At 34.5% G+C, this 22,695-nt stretch overlaps 1 protein-coding gene across 1 annotated transcript in view; it reads right to left on the reverse strand.

Moving 5' to 3' along the window:
* Window positions 1–22,695, reverse strand: part of PROS1 (protein S) — a 57,792-nt gene that overhangs the window by 9,620 nt on the left and 25,477 nt on the right. The window contains exons 4-11 of the mRNA XM_007463196.1: window positions 19,430–19,516; window positions 17,412–17,534; window positions 17,181–17,312; window positions 14,169–14,294; window positions 11,428–11,549; window positions 9,720–9,835; window positions 6,728–6,917; window positions 1,171–1,338 (exon numbers count right to left, since the gene is read on the reverse strand). Coding sequence (XP_007463258.1) covers window positions 1,171–1,338; window positions 6,728–6,917; window positions 9,720–9,835; window positions 11,428–11,549; window positions 14,169–14,294; window positions 17,181–17,312; window positions 17,412–17,534; window positions 19,430–19,516 — 1,064 coding nt within the window. The remainder of the gene's footprint in view (window positions 1–1,170; window positions 1,339–6,727; window positions 6,918–9,719; window positions 9,836–11,427; window positions 11,550–14,168; window positions 14,295–17,180; window positions 17,313–17,411; window positions 17,535–19,429; window positions 19,517–22,695) is intronic.

Consider the following 22,695-nt stretch of genomic DNA (forward strand, 5'->3'; position numbering starts at 1 on the left):
ACATATTTTGAATTTTATCTAAAATTTGTTCAAGGTGTCCTTCAGATGGACAGTCTTTTTCAGTAAAAGTGAGCTTATGCCATCAGAGACCTCCACTGGGATCCTAATGACTTTTAACACCTCAAGCCCCACCTGCCTCTTCTGCATCATCCAGCACTAACTCTTCTGCTCTCGAGTTCCATATATGCTTCTAGCTGTGCCCCTGAGTTCTAAGCTGCTTTCTGTTTTTCTTTAACTGCATTTACAACTAGGTTTGTCTTGCCATCAGATACTAAGCCTCTTCAGGAACAAAAGTGTTTGCATTCTTCAGTCTCACCAAAGCAACCAGCCACATTCAAGACATGCAGCCATTTCATAAATAGTTGATTCTTTTTGAATAATTTATTTTACTTTTTAAATGTCTTGATTTATCAATTTCAAAGGACAGGTATATTCACTCTGACATGAGTTCACTAATTCAGGTTTTATATCATATCACAAAAATCTTTTAAAAGCTAAGGTAACTGAAAGATGGATACAAAATGGTCAATATTTAAGTTAAATCAGCAAGTGTAAAATTGGCAGACCCATGACTTCAAATGAAAAATTTGAAAGTCTTCAAGGTCATTGATTAGTCTCCTTCATGAAACCTTTTCCATGGTAGCTAGTCTAACACCACATACAGAAAATCATCTGTTATATCTAACTTCAATTTATGACAGGCTGCAATTATATTCCCATCAAAGATTTTTCTTTTTAAAACATTCCACCTTATGTGCTATCCTTATCTCCCAAATTTTAGACCTAAAACAGACCTAAGAAAGTTCTTTGACAGGCTTCTACAAAATCATGTAATTTTGGACTCAAATATATGTATTTATATGTTTAATGGCTGAGTATGGACTATTATGATGTTAACGTTGAACTGATACTCGGAGAATTTTTGAAAATCTACTTCTCCATGAGTAATGCTGGGAATTTAAATGGGCTCAAAAACACTACATTCATTTTCTTATTTCCTTAATATAATTTCAAGGGTTGATAATGTTATTTTTCCATGATCAATTCAAGTTTTCACAGTTGGTGTGTTCAACAAAATAACTTCATTTGACTCTCAGAAAAACACATTTTCAAATCTATTACAGATGAAGGAATTCATCCATGATGAATGATATAAGCTTGGATCGTTACCGGTCTAATGAGTGAGTTCTCCACTTTCCGAGGTATTCCTGCAAAGTATACTTTGGTTTCTAGAAACCCACTGGTAGGCTTAAAAAGGCTTTCAGGTTTATTTATATTCATTACAGCTTCTTTAGCTATTTTTACACTAATACTCTGTTCTAATTCTTCCACGGAGACCTATAATTAAAAAGACAAAAATTATCAAACAACCAAACATTACTGCATTTCATTTGAAACACCACGATTGAAAAATCCTGTTATTATTCAAGCATATAATTTTCCAAAGTAATCATTTTACTGTACTTGTTAATTTGTTCCAATACATTTGAAATGTCACATTAGTATAAAGGTGATAAAAATGTGTTTTAGTGTGGTAATTCTTGATTGAAAATTAAATCAATACCATATTTTAAAGTTTAAAAATCAATATTTTTCTATTATATTTAAACACCCATTTATAATATATATCTTTCAACACCAGTGTGCCATAAAATTAACAGTTTAAAAAAAGAAAGTGGGGGCTTCCCTGGTGGCGCAGTGGTTGAGAGTCCACCTGCCGAGGCAGGGGACGCGGGTTCGTGCCCCGACCGGGAGGATCCCGCATGCCGCGGAGCGGCAGGGCCCGTGGGCCGTAGCCGCTGGGCCTGAGCATCTGGAGCCTGTGCTCCGCAGCGGGAGGGGCCACGGCAGTGAGAGGCCCGCGTACCGCAAAAAAAAAAAAAAAAGAAAGTGAGTCACTCTACAAAATCTTACAAAACTTTTAAGTGCCCTTATTTTGCATTTGTCTGATAGTATAAATATGAAATCAATAAGGCAAATAAATTTTTAATATAAATTAAGAGAAGATAGTACATTCAGTATTCTGTTCATTATGCACAAATTATATTTTATTTCAAAATTCAAAAATAGTTGAGGTCATAAGAAAGCACACTAAATTAAATTGGGTTTTTCCAATTTTGAAAGTAGTTTGGATTTCTAAAAAAGGTTGGAAGTAGTGGTAACCAACAATTAAAAAAAAAAAATCTTCCCTGGACTTCCCTGGTAGCACAGTGGTAAAGAATCCCCCTTCCAATGCAGGGAATGAGGGTTTGATCCCTGGTCGGGGAACTAAGATCACCACGTACCGCAGGGCAACTAAGCCCACACGCCACAACTATTGAGCTTGCGAGCCTCAACAAGAGCCCACGTGCCGCAAACTACAGAGTCCACGGGCTCTAGAGCCCGCGAGCCACAACTAGAGAGAGAAAACCCGCACGCTGCAACTAGAGAGAAGCCTGAGCACCGCAACGAAGAGACCGCGCGCCTTAACAAAAAGATCCCACATGCCTCAACATAGATCCCGTGTGTCACAAATAAGACCTGATGCAGACAAAAAAATAAGGAAAATAAATAAATAAAATAAATATTTTTTTAAAAATTCTTCCCATAAAGGCAATTTGAAGAACCATTGCTGCAATCTCCTTATGTAAAACTGTAGGACTCAAAATGCAAACTCTTCATTTACTTATCAATCAGGGAAGCCAAACAATAGGCATATTAAAAGCACTACTACAGGAAGGAAAAAACTATGCTCTAAAGTAAATAAAATAAATTTGGTAACATTTACAGATTTAAAGTTGGTCAAGGCTCTGTCCTTAATAACCAGTCACCATCATTTTATTCTAATGATTATTCCCTCCTTGAAAGATGTTCTTAACTTAGACTCCAGGACCTCCGTCTGGCTTGCTTCTCCTCACACCCCTTCTCAGTCTTCTTTGCTGGATCCTCTTCTTCTCAACCTCTATAATAAGCCCCAGAGTTCATCCCTCTAGTCACACAAATATTTTTAAAAGGGGCTTTACTGCCCCACTCTAGGGCAAATTTGGGGGTGGTGGGCACTTTTAGTTTTCACAGTAAGAGGTATGATGACATTGCAAGACGCTAGACACAACCTGAAATATGCAGGATAGTCATGCAAAATAAATAATAAAATAACCAATATCCTACAAATTTTCTGAACATTCCTAGTAGATATTCAGGTAGGGTATACGCATGCTTATGTGCTTGTGTGTAATATAAACACAAAATATCTGTTGCACCACTTCAGCATTCACTGAATTTTTCAAGAATGTAATAATCTTGTAAACAAAGAACAGACTGATGTTTGTTTTGTTTGGATCTTTATCAAGATTTTCTCACCATTTTGGAAAATTACTATTACTAATGGCAAAACCATTTATGCACTTATGGTTTTTGAGTTGCCAATACAACACCCCCCAGCATGTCTTCAGTTGTAGCTTTCATGTTATTCTATGTATAGGAGTAAACTTTGACAAATATTATACTTGAACTTGAGCATTTACATATGGAAATACATATTACTTTTTAAAAATTATTTTCTTTTTTATATAATAATTAGAGCATTATATTGGATGTGATAGAGTTTAAAACCACAGATTGACAATAACCAATCTCAGGGCCTTTAAAGCCCTCTTTATGCTGAATACCAAAAAGTTTTTATCTACCTTAAATTGAAGGCTGGACCTTAAAAATATATACAGAATCTGACCACTTCTCACCACTCCCACTATCAACACTCCGGTCAAAGCTGCCATCTTCTCTCCACTGTGTTATTGCCATAGTCTCCTAACCCCACATCCTATTCTGTCCTTACTCTCTACTGTCTAGTTTCCACAAAGCCATTAGGTCCTCACCAGGATTATCTTTTAACATGCAAATTAGATTATGTCACTTCTCAAAATCATCTAAGTTAGCCTAAGACTCTGTATTTGCTGTTCACATGACAGAATTATCTTCCCCCAAAAAGTTCTCCGGTCTTGTGTCCTCAAGTCTCTTTCTAACGTAATCTCATCAGAGATGGCTTTCCTGATTCCATATGCACACTCACCATCATCATTCTCTATTGCCTGGCCTTGCTTTTCTTTTTTCTCATAGCATTAATCACTATCTGACATGTCTATTTGTTGATGCATTTGTGGTTTTCATCTCACCACCACAATGCAAGCTCCATTAGAGCAGGGACTTTGTTTTATTCACTGTTGTATCCCCACCACCTAGAAGAAGGAATAGCACATAAAGTGCTCAATAAATATTTTGTTGAACAAATGAAATTATTATACAAATTATATATTTCCCACCAATATTAGGATTATACCCAACTATGAAATATAATAATCACTTACAAAGTAGCAATATTTATTCCTACAGGTTGTAGCCATTCTAATGACTTAATCATTACACATTCAATGTTTTTATCTGAATTACAAAACAATTCTGTTATATGCTTTAATTCTAATTTCTTATTTTTAAAGTATTTTATTTAAAATTTAAAAATAATTTAATATTAGTGAAACAATTGCTATAAAGTGAAGAGTCCAGTTTACAGATTAATTTAACTTAACCACTTTGTCATTAATTAAAATTAAAATACTTATTTAAAGTATTTATTTATTTGAAATAATTTCTGTGCTGCATAAATTTGTTTGAAACAGTATATAATTCTTTAATAAATCATCAGGATTAAAAGCTAGTAAAACTACCATGCTCAGGGACATAAAATGCATAAATTGTTACAATATTGAATTACAATTTAAAGAAAAACAGCCAGCACCAAGTTTATTACCAGAGTCAAGTTTTTCTCTGACTTGCTTATTGTTCTTAAACTTTATTTTTTATATAAACTTGTATTCAGTTTATAGAGGGAGATTTTAATTTAAGTGTTTTAGTTAAAACATGGGCATATCATTAAATAATAGTTTCTTTTTAACAAGAATCATAAACATAGGAGACAAATAAATGAAACTGAACAGCTATCTTCCATCCATCCCGAATCCTGTCTTTTTTTATTTATTTATTTTTTTGTGGTACGCGGGCCTCTCACTGTTGTAGCCTCTCCCGTTGCGGAGCACAGGCTCCGGACCCGCAGGCCCAGCGGCCATGGCTCACAGGCCCAGCTGCTCCGCGGCATGTGGGATCTTCCCAGAATGGGGCACAAACCCATGTCCCCTGCATCAGCAGGTGGACTCTCAACCACTGTGCCACCAGGGAAGCCCTCGAATCCTGTCTTTAATAATATCACTCATGAACAGTTCTTTAATAAACACTACTTGCAACTCATGATAACTTCACAGATAAATATTTACCTTCTTCTTTATACATATTATATCCTACCTAGAAATTTATCTAAATTCACCTTCAAACAGCTGATATTTTCAATTTGTATAAACTCATTAGAAAAAATTCTGTTCACTCTCTTTTGCTGCAAAAGTGATTTTAGCAGTTTTAGATAGGTGATTTAGAGACGTTAGGCATTAAAATGTATTCTTCAGCACATTGGAGGTATAGCTGTATGCATCAAATATTCTAGATACAGATGTAGTAGGAAAGATGTAGTAACAAAGATACACTAATAAACGTCAGAAGTCAGAGAATTTTAGTGACTTCTCTCACAGTTGCATTTGATCTTGTGAAGACACTATTCTTTTAGAGTTAGGAGCCCAAAATCCATGGCTGCCAAAAGACAGCCCCCTTTTTGGTGAACCATATCTGCACCCAACTGTTCTTTATTACCACCTTCCTGTAACATATTTCACATTATATTGTATTAGTTCAAAATGCAGCATCAGCTACTAAACTGTGAGGTACTAACCTCAAGAGTAAGGACAAACTCTTGCTATAGTTTTAGCGCCTTGAACTCAGGGATGTAGCACTTTAAACATGCTCACTAAAAGCTTATTGAGTATATGACTGCAAGAGTGGATAAATATAAGAATGAAATAATTTAGTGATGACTTTACATGGCTGCTCAACATGGACCTCTTGTCAGTTCCCACAGGCTTAGATAGTGTCTGTTTGGGGCACAACATTCTTCTCTCTGCTCTTCTCTGCTGAAAGTAGCATTGATTTAATTGCAGAAAGGAATTCTCCCCTCTGTGGACTAACAGTAATCCCTTCTCCAAGTAATTCCTTCTCGAAGAAAAGTTCCATTTTAATACAGTAAATTAAAGTGCTGTTCTTGATTATTAAAATAAAGACTCACTTTTAGGGATTATCTAAAAATGCTAGTTTCTAAGCACTATAATTGGTACCAGCTAGTGTATCCTGTTTGTACAAACTGATTATACCTACATGATAATATTTAAAATTAAATTAAATTTTTTATTTTGTTACTATGTGTATTTCTCTTTTACATTAAAAATATTGATGGCTATCCAGTGTAGTTGTCCTTGATCAGTGTTGTCTTAGAATAACCCCTGACCTATAGGAGCGATATCACTGTTCACCCAGTGACAGCCACTAAAAAAGGTAAAAAGTTAACGACAGAGTAGTTGTCTTTAACAAAGCAAATAACTGAAAACAACTTCAGTTATGGGAAATCTGCAATATATTGAGAGATAATAACTTCTCAGGCTGTTTCAGGGATTTACAGCATGTAGAATATACTTCACACAACATCAGATAAACCCAAAATTATTTTGCTTTGGTATCACTATTAAAAAAATGATCAATGATTTTATACAAATTGCATCAAAGTGGAAAGATTCTTTATGAATTCAGCAAAACATACCATATTCCATAAACCATCATTAATAACTTTGCCTCCAGTTGTGATTTTGGCTGTATATTCATTCTTAAACTGAATTTCAATCTTGCCCTCACGAAGTGCAATCAGGAACCAAGCTGAGTGATCAGAAGATTCTGCATACAGGATAACACCTTCTGAATCATATGTCCGGAAATCAAATTCCGCTGAAAATCTAAACAATGGACAAAGAGAGAGCCTTAATAGTAAGAAATATTGAAGACTATGTTATTCTTTTTTTTTCTTGTACTGGCAAACAGCAATATGTTCAAAGAGTCAACTCTTTCCAAAAGAAAAGGGCAGGACTAAGCTGTTCTTGTATTATCTCTGGCTCCATGTGTGTTTAAAATTAAGTTATTATACCTTCTTGCTTATTCGTGGAATCTTTTTTCCCAATGAAAAGATGCTTTGATAATTTTTCATCTTTTGGCATTTGTTTTGAAGGCACTCTTTAAAATGCTGGAATACTCATGTACAAATATTAGGCATATTGTCTCTCTCCTGGAGCCTTTATGACATTAAGATTCCTTTTTTTTTTTTTTTTGCTGTATCCATACGTGATTAGTAAAAGATGTTACAATTCCATGATTGAAGTTTATCCATCAAAAACATATTTCCTATGATTTCATATATGTCAGGAAGGAATCACTCACAGAGATATACAAGACAGTATCTGGATGATTGCAAGCATAATTAAGACTTCATGTGTGGTAAAGGAAGGTAAAGTCAAAGATTTTTAAATGTATCTGTTCATTTAATTTCAAAAGCTCTCCCAAACTCTAATTGCATAAATCACTATACTAGAGTACATGGAAGGAGAGCTTAAAAGATACAGTCATGTGTTTGGGGCCATCTGAGCTCTGATAACACCTGCTGCTGTTAAGACTCTGAACATATATGTATGTAGCTACTAGAGGGGAGGAAAAAATCTTAAGTATGCTGGACTAAAAAATAATATATATCAATTCAGTGCCCTTAGGATACTTTAATGAGAATTAGCATTAAAGTTTCCAAGGAACCAGCAAAGCAAAATGACTGAAAAAAGATAAACAGGGAATAGGAAAAGTAGTTGTATAACTATTAGTCATCTGAGTTAAGTTAAAATAAAGGTAGTTTAAGTTAAAAAATCAAGAATTCAGATAATTACTAAATAAGGCAAGAAAGAATCCCACACTCTTTCTTATTCCACATATAATAGTATAGTGATAGAGGCACCATTTGCAATGGGGCACAAATCTACCTCAAATGGAACAAAGAAAAAGTGATAGAATAAACTTTTTAGTCTTTAGAATTCCAAGAAAATAGTATAAAAAGGTAAATGTGGAGTAAAGTATGTTGGGTAGATAACAATGTAGTAGGAATTTACTGAACTCAGATTATATTAAAAAGAACCATTTTCCTTCGAGTAGGGACTTTTATTCTCTTTCATATTCATCACATTTTGCTGATGTGAAGCATATATTATCTTGCCAAAACCCAAATCTATGTACTCTCAGGATCTTATAGAAGTTCATCCTATTATGGAGATAATTTCCTTCTCTTTGTAAAATCATGCTAAACCAGTAATTCAAAGAGTCATGTTCTGCATATTTTCTGTCTGGAATACATCAGCATACTGATTCATTATATTGGGGAACAATTCATTCTTTTTCAGAAGTATTGTAGAGTGAAAAAAAAGTGAATCTGCTAACTCTGGGGTAGGGTAAGTATTTGATCATGGGAAACAGAGCTGAAGGAATTTGCAAAAAAAGAAAAAATAAATATAAAAGTGTTAGCTGTTCTTTGTGTTCGTTACACAGGTGGCAGTTTATAAAAATTCATCAAGCTTACATGTAAGATACATGTATATTTCTATGTGTGTATATATATATATATATATATATAATACTTCAATAAAAAGTTTAAACTAAACAAATAATAAACAAATAAACACTGAAAGAAATAATTGATCCAATTTGATCCAATGTTACAGCCCAAGCATTTGTGAACTGTGAAAAATGAATACCTCTGAAAGTGCCTGAAGGTATGTAATAATGAACTCTTCTCTCTCATTCTCATTACTCTCATAGCAAGGAAAGGTTGTCTACAATCTATATCACTAGAAGATATTATTTGCTCTGAGATGTTAAAGGGGAAAACCACAACTTGGGGGAAACGAGAGTGTCAAAAGAGCGCAATTAAATCAGTGAATAAATTTCAATGTTCCTTAATGATAAAATTTCTATGGATTGAGTTGAATTATTTAATGAATAATCACTCATATATCTAATGAATTAAATTCTAAATATTCATGCTTATCTAATTAAAATATTTTAAAATTTTGACTCTATATAATCAGTCTCAAATGTTTCCTTTCCATTATTCCAACAAAATTCTGAAATTCTTTTCCTAGTTCCAACAATGTATGGCTCTGAGAAAATTTGATAATTAGAGTCATGACTCAAAAATAGAAGCAATTACTCCCTCCCGAAAGTCAGCCTAACTACAGGAATGGCAGATAAAGTACCCAGATAGTCAACTAAAATCATGTGATGCATTCCTTTAAAATACTACTTAAGCAATCTTATATAGTTTCCTTAATAATTATGAATATAACTATATTCTAAAAGCAGTATTTTGAATATTTCTCATTACTGAATTTTTAACAACATGTATAAAGAATGAAAATCTCACAAATACATTAAATCTACTTTCCTAGCTTCTTAGTAAATATGTATTCACTAGAAAAGGAAGAACTATGGATTAAGATAAAATGATCATTGGAGAAAATCAGCCTAGAACGACCCCAAATGATTCAAGCATGAAAATTATGTGTAAAGATAAAAATGAACTTTGGGGTACCTCATATCATCTGACTGATAATACACCTAACTTATCTGATAATAAAATTTCATACATTTTAAACCTTTCAGTCACTTCTTTTCTTATGTCGTGACCTGCTTATCTCTAGAAATTATCATTGACATTGGTACCTCACCTGGTGATTTCCGGCAAACGAAATTTTAAATACAAAACAACCCCTACAAACTGCTCTGCCAAGTAAAGCAATTCATAATTTTTGTCAAGGTTCAAAGGAAGACACACTGGAACAGCCTGGAGAAAAGGCAACAAAACAAACAAAAAGCGTAGGTTACTACTTGGTGTTTGTGTCAGGGTATCATCCTTTCTCTATTTCCTAGTGTTCTTGTCAAATGTATCCTCTGTGATACACTAAAATAAATTAAGAACACCCATGGTAATAATAAAGCAATATCTTTTACTTCCTTGTATAGTCCATCAGTATAATCTCCAAGAATACACATGTTTTAAAGTCTTATTAAGCCAAAATTTTTCTGAGCAAAAATTTGCTATCTAGATAGTAAAGGGAATGCTGGAAAATCTGAATGGGTTAAATATAAAGTAAGATATCACTGCAATCTCCAAGGAATTCACCAAAAAAAAAAAAGTGATTTAGAGTCATCTGATGTAACATCAAGGTTTTTTCCTTCTAAGAGCAAAAACAAATATTAAAATGGAAAGTTTTTTAAGGGAGAAGTTCTTGGGCATACATACAGGGATATTCTGGGGGGAACTGTGTAAACAGCACTGTATTAAATCTAGGTCCAGAAATAATATCTCATTTCCTCTTAGAACTTCCATAAATCTATTCCAAGGTAGATGGTAATGTGTAATTACAACAAATACTGAAATAATAGAAAACCAAATTACAAAATAGACATGAACACAATACAGTCCAATAAAGTACTACCAACGTTATTACGTATGCCAACTAGCTTACCTTACCTTTCTTTACCAAGTAGGTGGCATAACATGAAATGTTACATTTTTTGGACATAAACAGCTTTCTCTGGGTAGCAGATATAGAGGTATGTGTAAATTCATGATTAAATCATTATTTAGTTTAGGGTTTTTTTACTGTCTGCTTCATAAGCATTTGAAATTTCACTTTAACTTTTAAAAATTAAAAGAGATTCAAGAATTTGACTAAAGATCACTAACATGTGATCCTTATTTAGGAAAAAAAAGAGCTTCAAATGTTGACCTATTTATTACAGTGGAAGAAGAACTAGAACCTACCCCCAACATTCAATTTCTGGATCAATTATGAATTGAATCTTAGTAACTAAAAGCAATTTGGAGAGATACAAATTAACAAAATTGACCTCTCCAAATTTCCATATACTTAAACCCCAACTAAATCCTACTCTGACAAAGTTGTTTCCACCTGAGATTTTATGAGCACTCTTGCAAGTACTAACATGCCTGCGGCATGATCAAACTTGTCAGAGTGCGATAAAGAAAAGCAGACACTGGAAAATGTTTTCTCTAAAGTTCTATGAAAGACTTTTTTCTCACAAAGAGGAGTATAAACCTCAGCTTTTCTTAGCTTCTTAAATAAACATACACTGTGCATTTTATAAATGTACAGGCTATACAGATGAGCACTCTCTGAACTGTGGCCCTGCAGCTTTTCTTTCTTTTAATCCAGTCACTAATTATCCACAATGTTTACCACTTACATGACCAAAATTAGTAAAATGGATTGTGACTCATAGCCTGCTTTGAACTACAGCAATTATGATAGACATCTGTATTCTCTTGATTTACCTCAACTGTGTGGAAATAAGTACCTGGTTCTTTCATTTTAAAAAAGAGATGGGAAGGTTAGCCTTGCAAAATGTTACCTCACAACTCTTCTGGTCTTGAGCAAGTTTGAATCCTTTCTTCCCATCACAGTAACAAGAGTAACCTCCAGGGTGATTGACACAAAGTTGAGCACACATGTTCTCAGAGCATTCATCCACATCTGGGGTAAAAGAGAACATAAATTTTAATATCTCCTAAATGTTCAATCCCACAGAAGAAGGACTATGTTGATTTTAGTATGAGATAATCAATGATAATAAATCCTTAGTGAAAGAAATTCCTTTGACATCAAATCACATTCCTTTGACATCAAATCACAAATCACTTGCCATGGAAATTTAAGTGAGTTACAAGTGTAATTTCTATTTATTTATATACCTGACCAACAAATTTAATGAATAACTTTCAGTAATTAATAAAGATGTAACAATTATACTAATTTTATGATTTTGAAGAAAAAAGACTGAGAGTCTCCACGTAACTGTCACATCTGATCATATGAATTCCATTGACGCTACTTCTTAACTCCTGGCTTTGAAGAGAAGGGGAGGGGAGAGGAAGGGAGGAGGAGGGAGAGGAGGATAGGAAGATAGGGAAAGGAAGGGAAGAAAAGATCCCTTTTAATTGAAGGTTAACGTAATTGGAGATTAAATGATCATATCAAGAAAATTTCACTTTCCATAATGCAATGATTACTGGTGACAATTTAAGGACATATATTTATTTCTTATGTAAAAAAACAAAAAACCTCACTGTGTTATTACCTCTCATACTGTGAAATCTTCTATATGGTCCCTGTTCCTACTCCATATTTTAAGAAAATCATTCTTGAAAAGCTGTAATAAGATACTTCAGCTAAAGTACACTTCAGAGCTACCTACGATCCTTGACCTTTTTGATGAATACACCCTGTGATCTTTGAAAATTCCCAAACTCAAATACTATTATAGCATATAAGTTCTCCCTTATAAAATGCCTTAAAATAGACCCCCCAAATTAGTGAACCCTCAGTACCATAAAAATTGAATAGTATAACTAGAGTAATAAAGTATTATATATTTATATATAAATATATTTACATTTTCACATTTATATCTTTTTAAAAAAATCTGTCATTCGTTGAATATAACTACAATATTGATGATGAAGTTGGCTAATAATAAGTCTGCCAATGCTTAGGGCTTACTACAGTAATTTCCACCTGGAGTGGTGGGAGAGTAGAAATGGTGGGTTGGGGGGATATTTTTCAGTGAGTGCATAAGGATATAACACATCAAAATCTCAAAAGGAGTACAAATAGTTGAAAAAAAAACTATTCTAAGATTATTATCAATTTAGGCAAGCTCATAGAGACAGAAGTAAGTTGGAGGTTATCAGGGGTTGGGAAAGGGAAGAGGGGGAATTTATTGCTTAAACGTTACAGAGTTCTGCTTGGAAAAGTTTTGGAACAGATATGGTAATGGCTGCATAACTGTGTGAATGTAATTAATGCCCCTGAACTGTACACTTAAAAATGGTTAAAGGGGAAATCTTATATATATATTTTGCCACAATAGAAAAATTATTGATTTGATTCGTTTTAGTCATGGTATTAAATTCATTTTGAAATTTTAAAAAATTCAAAAGAGGATATGAGATAATTTTTATATATCCATGCTTTTTAAAAAAATCTCTCTAACACAGTGGTCCCCAACATTTTTGGCACCAGGGACTGGTTTCGTGGAAGACAATTTTTCCACGGACGGTGGGGGGATGGTTCAGGAGGTAATGTGAGTGATGGGGGGAGATGGGAAGCGGCAGATGGAGCTTCGCTTGCTCACCCGCCCCTCACCTCCTGCTCTGTGGCCTTTTCCTAACAGGTCGTGGACCAGTGTAGGCCCGGCCGTTGGGGACCCCAGCTCTAACATATCTAAGCTACCTGAGGCACACATGGCAGCACCACTGGAGCCAAATGAAGGAATCATAAGCTCCAAGGGGCTCTCCCAAAACCACAGGCACTAACATTACTAATCAGTACTTCTCAAGGTTTTAGAGCTTGGTTATCATTTGGTTATGAAGAGATTTTCTTTTACATGTATTTAATTATAATAGAACTAGGTCATTTACTATTTTACAATAAAAGGCACACTGATATATGCACAGAAAATCATTGAAAAGCTTGGTATAAAACCGAAGGTTTCTAACCACCCTTGTTGTAACACCCACATGATTTTTAAATTTGCCTTTCTTTTTTGCATGTGTTCTTCCTTCGAGCTTGAAGTTCTTTTTATCTTTGAATATTATAAAATGTGTTTTTTCCCTGGTGGCGCAGTGGTTAAGAATCCGCCTGCCAGTGTAGGGGACACGGGTTCGATCCCTGGTCTGGGAAGATCCCACAAGCCGGAGCAACTAAGCCTGTGCACCACAAGTACTGAGCCTGCGCTCTAGAGCCCGTGAGCCACAACTACTGAAGCCCGTGCACCTAGAGCCCGTGCTCCGCAACGAGAAGCCACCGCAGTGAGAAGCCCACACACCGCAATGAAGAGTAGCCCCCGCTCGCTGCAACTAGAGAAAGCCCGTGCACAGCAACGAAGACCCAACACAGCCAAAAGTAAATAAATAAATAAATAAATAATTTTTAAAATGTGTTCTTTTGCTTCTATCATATATGGGAGGTCTCCAATTCATATACAGCTTAGAGGGCCAATCAGATTGCACACTACTAAAGAACCAATGCTTCTCATATCAAATCAGGGTGCAAACACCCTCTTCACTACCAATGACACCACCAGAACTTTACCTTCACAAGACTTTGATATGGGATTGTATCTGTAGCCTTCAGTGCATTCACATTCAAAGTCTCCTGGGATGTTCTTGCACACAGCTGTGCCACAAATGCTTGGCTTCACAGAGCATTCATCCACATCTATAAATGAAACCAGTATATTAAAAAACATTTTTCCCATACCAGAAGATACTAGCAAAGACCCCTTGATTTGTGTTTCCTGGATCTAGTTTAATATATCTAATAAGACAACAAAGTGGCCTGGGAATAACAAAATATTAAATCTATCATGATATATCAGTTCACTAAATATGATTTCTTTATACAAATACATAGGGAATTTGATTGATGGTTGCTATTTCCTTTGTAGTCACGTAAAAGAAAAAACAGAGCTTTTTTTTCTTATCTACCAGGATACAGTATGAAAATAAATGGAAGAAGAGACTCATCATATTCTTAATATGTATTCTTAAATACATGTTTCTGAGATATGGTCTTAACAGCATATTTACTCTGTATTATCACAAATATAAAAAATAAAAATGAGATGGCTCATCAGTCTTACACCTTTCCTTTGGAAATGGACAATAGCTAAATCTGCATACTACTATCGTGGCTTAAAGTATTCAAGAGTGATTCAAATTTTAAATGGGATTGGGTAAGGTGTTAAAGTATTTATAAAGTGCAGCTACTTCAGAGTCAATTTTAGTTAAATTACTATTCCAGAAATTTCAGATGCGTTTATTATATTACATAGTAGAGTAGGAGACAAAGTATTGATTGCAGCTAGTTACTGAATAAGCACCTGTGAGAAAAGCAAAACAAGTGACAGAAACAGTTCAATAGAGGTGTAATTATTAGTGAACTCTTTTCATTGTACTCTCTGAGGAAAGGTGAGCTCAGAATGAAAAATATATTTTCTACTCTAAAAAGTTGATATTGATAGTTTAATTTTTCCACAGACTAACAGCCAAATTTTCAGACATTTCTCTATTTAAAATGACCTGCACAAAAATAAATGAATCAACCCCTGTGGTAAGGGAATTTTTCTGTATGTTGATTGTATTGGTGACAATATCCTGGGTGTTATAAGGTACTATAGTTTTGTAAGATTTTACTATCGGGAGAAATTGGGAAAAGGGTACATGGGATCTCTTTTTATTATTTCTTACAACTGCATGTGAATCTACAATTACTTCAAAAAATACTTTTCTAAAAAGAGCTAAAATCCATATTTTCAACAGAAAGTAAAAACATATGACTAAATTTATTTGGTTTGAGGCATATTACAAGGACTCATTTAAATCATGAGTGTCAGTTATAGCACGTACATTTTATGACTCTACACTGACATCTAATGTCTGATGAAAAGTTTTATTCTTGCATTTTTGCACATTTACTGGCAGCTTAATCCCAGCCATATCCACATTTTAGCAAAGGCCCTACTGTAACAGTTGTATACATATTCTTATTCTAGGTCTGTACTTTATTACTTAGGTATCATGGATAAAAGACTACGTAAATGAAGAATACAAGAACGTATGTTCTGATCATCAGAGACACTCATTTATAAGAGAACTTTTTGTTAAGGTGTATTAACTCAATGGATAAGGATTAAATTCCTATTAATTAAAAATATAAATCACAAATTCTTTAGCAGTATAGACTATTCAAGCATTTAGATGTAGAAGTTTTAATGGGTATTATTTGCTGGTGGAATGCGTATGGTATCCCTTCATTATAATGGTTTTCTATAACTGGTATTTTAATGATATTGATATTCTAAATCTCTAACCTCAAACACCTTCAAAAAAGATATATAATCTGAAATTGGATAACTGCTCATAATAAATCGTTAGCTTATACAGTTCACCTTAGAGTCACTCAATTGCACTTTAAATGATATTATAGTAAACTATGCTAGACCAAACACTACAGTACAGTGAGGGACAGACTACTCCTTGAATATGAATTCAAGTTAAGGATTTACCAAAGCAGATATGAATAGAGTTGAAAAAGAAAACTTTACATTTTAACTCACTAAATTTTTTTACTTCATCACAAAAAGAGGAGAAGTGGTGGGAAAAAGAAAAAGAGAGGGGGGGAAGGAGGAAGGGGGGGGAGGGAAGAAGGAAGAAAAGGAAGGAAAGAAGGAAGAAAGGAAGGGAAGGAGGAAAGGAGAGAAGAAAGAATAACTTGCTCCCATTTTCTAAAGGCAAAATTTAACTTCAGGCTGGAGAATTTCATTTTTAGTCATCCACGTACCTAGCACTTATATTTGAAGATTTAGTAAAGGTAGTTAAAGCAGTCTAATGGAAAAGACATTGTGCAGAAAAAAGAAAGGTAAAATTTGGGGGAAAGAGAAGCATAATTTTAAAAAAAAGAAATACACTAGTAAAATGACTTAAAAAGCTAAACTAACTGACTGGAATCACTTAAGTCTGAAATTAAAAAAGAAAAAAAGTTATGACCAGTGATGTGATCTTAGATGTATAAAGAGAAGGAAAACCAGAGCTTCATCTTTTTCAAAACCACAACAGGGTTTATATTGGAAATTAGAAAGGTATTTCTGACAAGAAAATATAAAATACAGTGAAAGAAGTTATTAAGGATTGTGGTGATTTATTTGTAAACCGTTTATCTTATTGGAATAAAGGATATAATATTATAGTGTCTGGAAGAAAAAGGATAAACAACGATTTCGCAAAGACTGTAGTATGCAAGGACTTGCACTAAAACTTCATTTTATCACCATATAATGAAATTCTTCATTAAAACACGTGCATGTACACACATGCACACACAATATGAAGACAACAAAATACTCTGTGAGTAAAAAAATACTCTATAAACAATAAACCAAAGGCAGTCCCATAGTATCACAAGGTTTCAAGGTAGATAATAATGTATACTTATTACAAGCACTTACAACCTAAGAGTTTTCGAAGAATTTCCTGGGGAAATTCCTCTAACTGAATTTTGCTCTCACATAGTAAAGACCTTTTTAGTCTACCTTCTTACTCTTACCTTTGCAGTCCTTTTTATTTGAAAGCATAACAAAACCACTTTTACAGGAACAGTGGTAACTTCCAGGTGTATTATCACAAATCTGGCTACAACCTCCATTTACATTTGAAGGATGTTTGCATTCATTTATATCTAAAAAGGAGGAAATAAATTACTTTTAAAGTAATGAAACCTTCAGAGAACTTTTCAGGAGGCCAATCCAGATAAGCCAGCTGGGTTTACTGTACATACCAAATTCACACTTCTCTCCTTGCCAACCTGATTTACAAATGCAAGTGAATGTAGCTTGGCCATCTTTGCAGGTCATATATCCATCTTCATTGCATGGCAGAGGATTACACTGGTCTGAAATGGCTGAAGGAAATATATGTCTATTTAATTTTTACCACATGCCATGGTAGAATAGAATTATACACCCTTTAATAGAATCCTGTGCACAAAGCCTATGGTCAATGGAAAAAAATTACAACTCATTCCTTCAAATACTTTTTCATTAAGAAAAGTGGATCCATTAGACACATCTTTATATTTTGTAAAAGGGAGCTACTTTTATATTTGCATATATATACAGTACTTTATAACTGTAATTTAATGTTCTTTTCATATATTACCTTATTTGATCCTTAAAACAATTCCATGAGGTAGGCAGAACAATAAAACTACTCAATATCAACAGAAATAGTGTAGTATCAATAGAAAAATTTGGAACTTCCAAATTGGGCTAAGATAGAATAACAGGGACCAGATTTATTCTCCTGCTTTAAATAAATAGAATTCTAGTCAAATGGTTTTCAGACATTGGGCAACAGGTAGCAGAATACTGTGATTCCTAAGGAGGGACATTTTCTTCATAAAATGTCACAGCACTTTATCACTATCTTAAATGATATGCCCATTTGTGTCTTGACTTATTTGTGGTCACTCTTACCTCACTAGACACTGCAGTGGTCCCTGACTCCTGCATGATTCCACACCTGTTTCTCCAGCCTTCCTAGCTCATCTGCAAGTTCCTTCCATCCTTCCTTTACATTCTCCTTTGCTTATGTTAGCAAAGCAAACTGTTACTTGCAAACAAAAAAATTTTTTAATCTAATTAAAACCTAATTACTGAACTTTTCAAAAAAGTCCTCATAAAATCAAATTTTTTGAAAATTAGGTATTAGTTAAAATGACAGAAAACAGGTTAATCAGGAAATTATCAAATTATTTTTCTGTCCTTTGGTAAATTACAAAATAAAGTATGAATTAAATATACACGTTTAGGCAAACTGTTTTACTTGTGTAGTTACAACTAATTTTGAATTATAGAAAATGCACACGAATGAATATCTCAATAATGCCAATGCTACATTTAAAATATTCACTGGACAAACATCCCAACTTACATGTTGCAATTTCACCTTTTTCTCTCTGATTCTAAGTCAGGAAATTGATAAACTAGAGACAAAATATCTATGAGAATTATCACTAGGCCTTATGTGAACTTCAGGGGGAAAAGGCTAATTTGATATCACAAGATTTTCCACATTTATATTGTTGATGCCAAAAGTCAGAAAAATAAACGTGGTTCCACTTTGACCTATTAATCAACTCTAACATTTGGTCATAAGTACATGATTATGCAACAACAGCCAAATTAAAACTCTTGGGAATAAAATTCTGAAGTCAATGACCTAAAGCTTGGCAAACAAAGAACACTTCAATTTAAACATTAGGTGGAAAATTCATTTTAAGTAAAACAGCAGCATTTACATCTAAAAAACATTCCTTCAGGGAGTTCCTTGACGGTCCAGTGGTTAGGACTCAGCGCTTTCACTGCTGTGGCCCAGGTTCAATCCCTAGTGGGGAAACTAAGATCCCACAAGCCACACAATGTGGTCAAAAAAAGAAAAAAGAAAAAAATTTATCTTTCGTGTACATTGCTGTACACATACATACATATATGTATGATACTTCAATAAAAAGTTTAAACTAAATAAATAATAAACAAATAAATAAATACTGAAAGAAATAATTATTTGGCCAATTTGATCCAGTGTTAGAGCCATGTGGCATGGCCAAAAAAATAAAAATAAATAAATAAAAAACATTCCTTCAAATGCATTTTGAGAATACCTCCTTGCTGGGCCTTGCAGCCCTTCAAGGGCTCATTTGTTGATTTTTAAACATTAGTTATATTTATATGGGGGTACTTTACTTGCAGGTTTTTGTTTTGTTTTGTTTTTTAAACTGATGGTAGAGGTGTTTACCATTGACACAGCTCCTTAGGTCAGGGTAAGCATGAGTTGACAGACGAGCAGTAGTGAATAATCCAGCTCTGAAGGAGCCAAGACAACCTGTAAATACAAACAAGTGTAATCTTAGAGCAGACACACTTACTTGATCTGAAATCATGGTAGAAATTATCCAAAGTGGTAGAATATTTATGCTTCTGTAGATTTACATGATTCAGCATTCAAAATGTCAATCCTAAATGTTTCCATCTACCTTTTTGAAAAATTAAAAATCTACAAGCAAGATTGCAATAAACACAGAATCATGAAAAATAGATTTATAGAGGCTTCTCTTTGGAAAAGAACCTTAAAGCCAGAAGTGAAAAATATCTTGAATTAGCAGGGAAATTTATTGCCACATAAATCTATGTTCTTAATTCTGTAGCGGAGACCTAAAGTCACCCTCAAATCTATAGACCAGAGCCTAATTTAGAAATTGTCTATAATTAAGTCAGTAGAATTAAGTCAGTGTTTCTGGTTGCCGTAGGCAACTTCCAATTCTTCCAATGTTGCATAGAGACTAACAAAATAATATTTCTATAATGCCTCAGTATTACAAAGCAGGTTTTCTTTATTCATTTTATCTCTTACTAGAACTCTGTGAAATTAGATATAGCAATCTGGCAGAAATAACGGCTGAAATAATAGAGATAAAATACGTACAGACTTTAAAATTCATTGGACAGATAGTCACCAACTCACTAAAAAGGTGGTGTTTTGGTTATCTTTTGCTGAGTAACAAACAACTCCCGAAATTAGTGGCTTAAAATAGTCATTCTATTTTGCTCATGATCCGTGGATCAAATGTTTAGAAAGGGTTTAGTTAAGCTGTTTGTCTCTGCTGCACATGGGATCAGCCAGGGTGGCTGGGTTGGGAAGATCCACCTCCTGGATGGCTTTTCACTCATATGTCTGACAGCTCAGGTTCCTTAGCATCTCTATCTCCACACAGTATACCATGCTTCAGGGCTTCTCCATGTGGTTGAGTTTCCCTGAGTATGCAGTCCTAAAGTGGCACTGCTTTCATGGTACCTAGCTTGCGAGAGGAAGAAGGCGGAAGCTGCCAGCCCAGTTAAGAGGCATTGTATCACTTGCACCATAGTCTACTGATCAAAGCAGTCTCCGGGTCCACCCTGATTTGGAGGAGAGAGAAAAGGATAGATTCCACATAGTGATGGGGAAGTGGCAAGATGACATTGCAGAAGAGTATGTGAGATGAGAGATAGTTTTGCAGCCACCTTTGGAGAATGCAATTTATCACAGATGGGTTTAAAGGCTCATTTGAAGTCAGTGGGTATATTCCTTTCCAATTGCTTTTGTGACAAATAAACACAATCTCAGTGGCCTAAAATAACACAGATTTATTATCTTACAGTTACAGGGATCAGAGGTCTAAAATTAAGGTGTTGTTAGGGCTGCATTCCTTCTAGAACTCCAAGGGAGAATCTATTTCCTCAGTTTTTTCAGCTTCTACAAGCCACCTGCATTCCTTGCCTCATGGCCCCATCCTCATATCACTCTCAACTCTTGCTTTATTGTCATATGAACTACTACCAACTCTGACCTCCTGCCTCTCTTGTTTAAGAACATTTGTGACTACATTGGAACCACCCAGATAATACAGACTAATGTCTCCATCTCAAGATCCTTAACTTAATCTTCAAAGACAACATTTAAGGTAACATTAGAGGTTCTGAGGACAGGACATGAACATCTTTAGGGGGTCATTATTTAACCTACCAAAGTAGGTTATAATATTTTCCCATAGAAACAATACTTTACATCATCGTGGTCTTTCTGGAGGCCCAGTGAGACCTAGGCAATTTTAAGTCTTGAGTATTCTTTCCCTGAATTCATTTGTCTCTCCTCTTGAATCACCCACTTCCAGAATTATCTTATTCTAGTGTGAACATTCCATTAGGATTCTCATTTGTAAGAAAGCCTCATTTTGCACTTCTGGACAAATCTGACAGCTAAAACTTGAAACCCTTAAGCTAGAGGTTCAGGTGAAATGACTTCATATGGTGATTAGGACCCCAGGCCAGATTACAAAGTAGGTTTAACCCATAAAGCACCTTATATATAAGTCCATACTAATATATGTGATAATGTTTTTTTGGAAACCTGCATTTAGAATTACAGTGAGAAGAGCAAGTTGCATGGCTACTCCAAAGCAGTGCAGTCCCGATCCCTTACCTTCCCACTTCTCTTTCTTGCTGCCCAACAGGAATGGAGGAAGTTGGAGAGAATGAGTAGGAAGGTGAGAGTTGGGGAGAGATTGCCTTAGCTTTTGTAGCCTGAAGCAGAAGCTCTCCTAAGAAACGGAATTAGAAATAGAAACTCGGGCCATCGGGGAGGAAAGCCTAAGAAAGAGGCACTTTCAGGAGAGGTTCCAGTGGTCAGGACAGAACATCCTAGAAAGAAATCTTGGTTCTAGACTGCAACAGTTCCTATATCCATATTATTATATGATCATATTTTGTAACTTTTTATGATTATATTTTATTTTATAATCTTTATTTTATGATTATAAATCCAATCTATGCTGGGTTTATAGTATTTCCCCCTTTTGTCCTACACTTTTTGTTTTGGCATTTCTTCTTTCCCTTTTTTTCTTTTTCCTTGATTATTCTTGCCAGAGGTCAGTCTAACTTACTTTCCTTACTTTACCTTCTCAAAGAACGAGATTTTATTTTGTTAATCTTCCCTTTTGTTTTCCATTTAACTTATTTCTATCTCTACTTTTGTTATTTCCTTATTTTTTGCTACTCAGGGCTTGCTCTGTTGTACTTTTAAAAATTTGCTTGATTTGAATGCTTAGGTTCTTTTTTAACTATCCAATTTGTCCTCTTACTGCTGCCTCAGCAGTCAGAACCCCAGGTCCCCATACTAGGTCAAACAGCCTTCAGTCTATCCATGGGTTTCTCACATTTCTTGTTGTTTTCATTTTATTCTGTTATTATTAGTGCCTGGAATGCTATTGTTTCTCTTGAGATGATTTTAAGAGAAGTCAGCAGTCTGAGCTAATCCACCAATTTGGCAAGAACTAGAAACTAAAAACTATTTCTGATGTTTACATTTTGGCTCAGAATTTAGCATTCTTTCCAAGAAGTTCTTCTCCCATTAATTTAATCATCCATTCTAGTGGGTGATATTTTAAAGCCCAACATAGATGGCAGAGTTTATTCCATTTTCTAAGGAAAAGAACACAACTTAAAAACTTATCTTTATATAATGAAATG

The sequence above is a fragment of the Lipotes vexillifer genome, unplaced genomic scaffold, assembly GCF_000442215.2.
Source record: "Lipotes vexillifer unplaced genomic scaffold, Lipotes_vexillifer_v1.1 scaffold781, whole genome shotgun sequence".
NCBI lineage: Eukaryota > Metazoa > Chordata > Mammalia > Artiodactyla > Lipotidae > Lipotes > Lipotes vexillifer.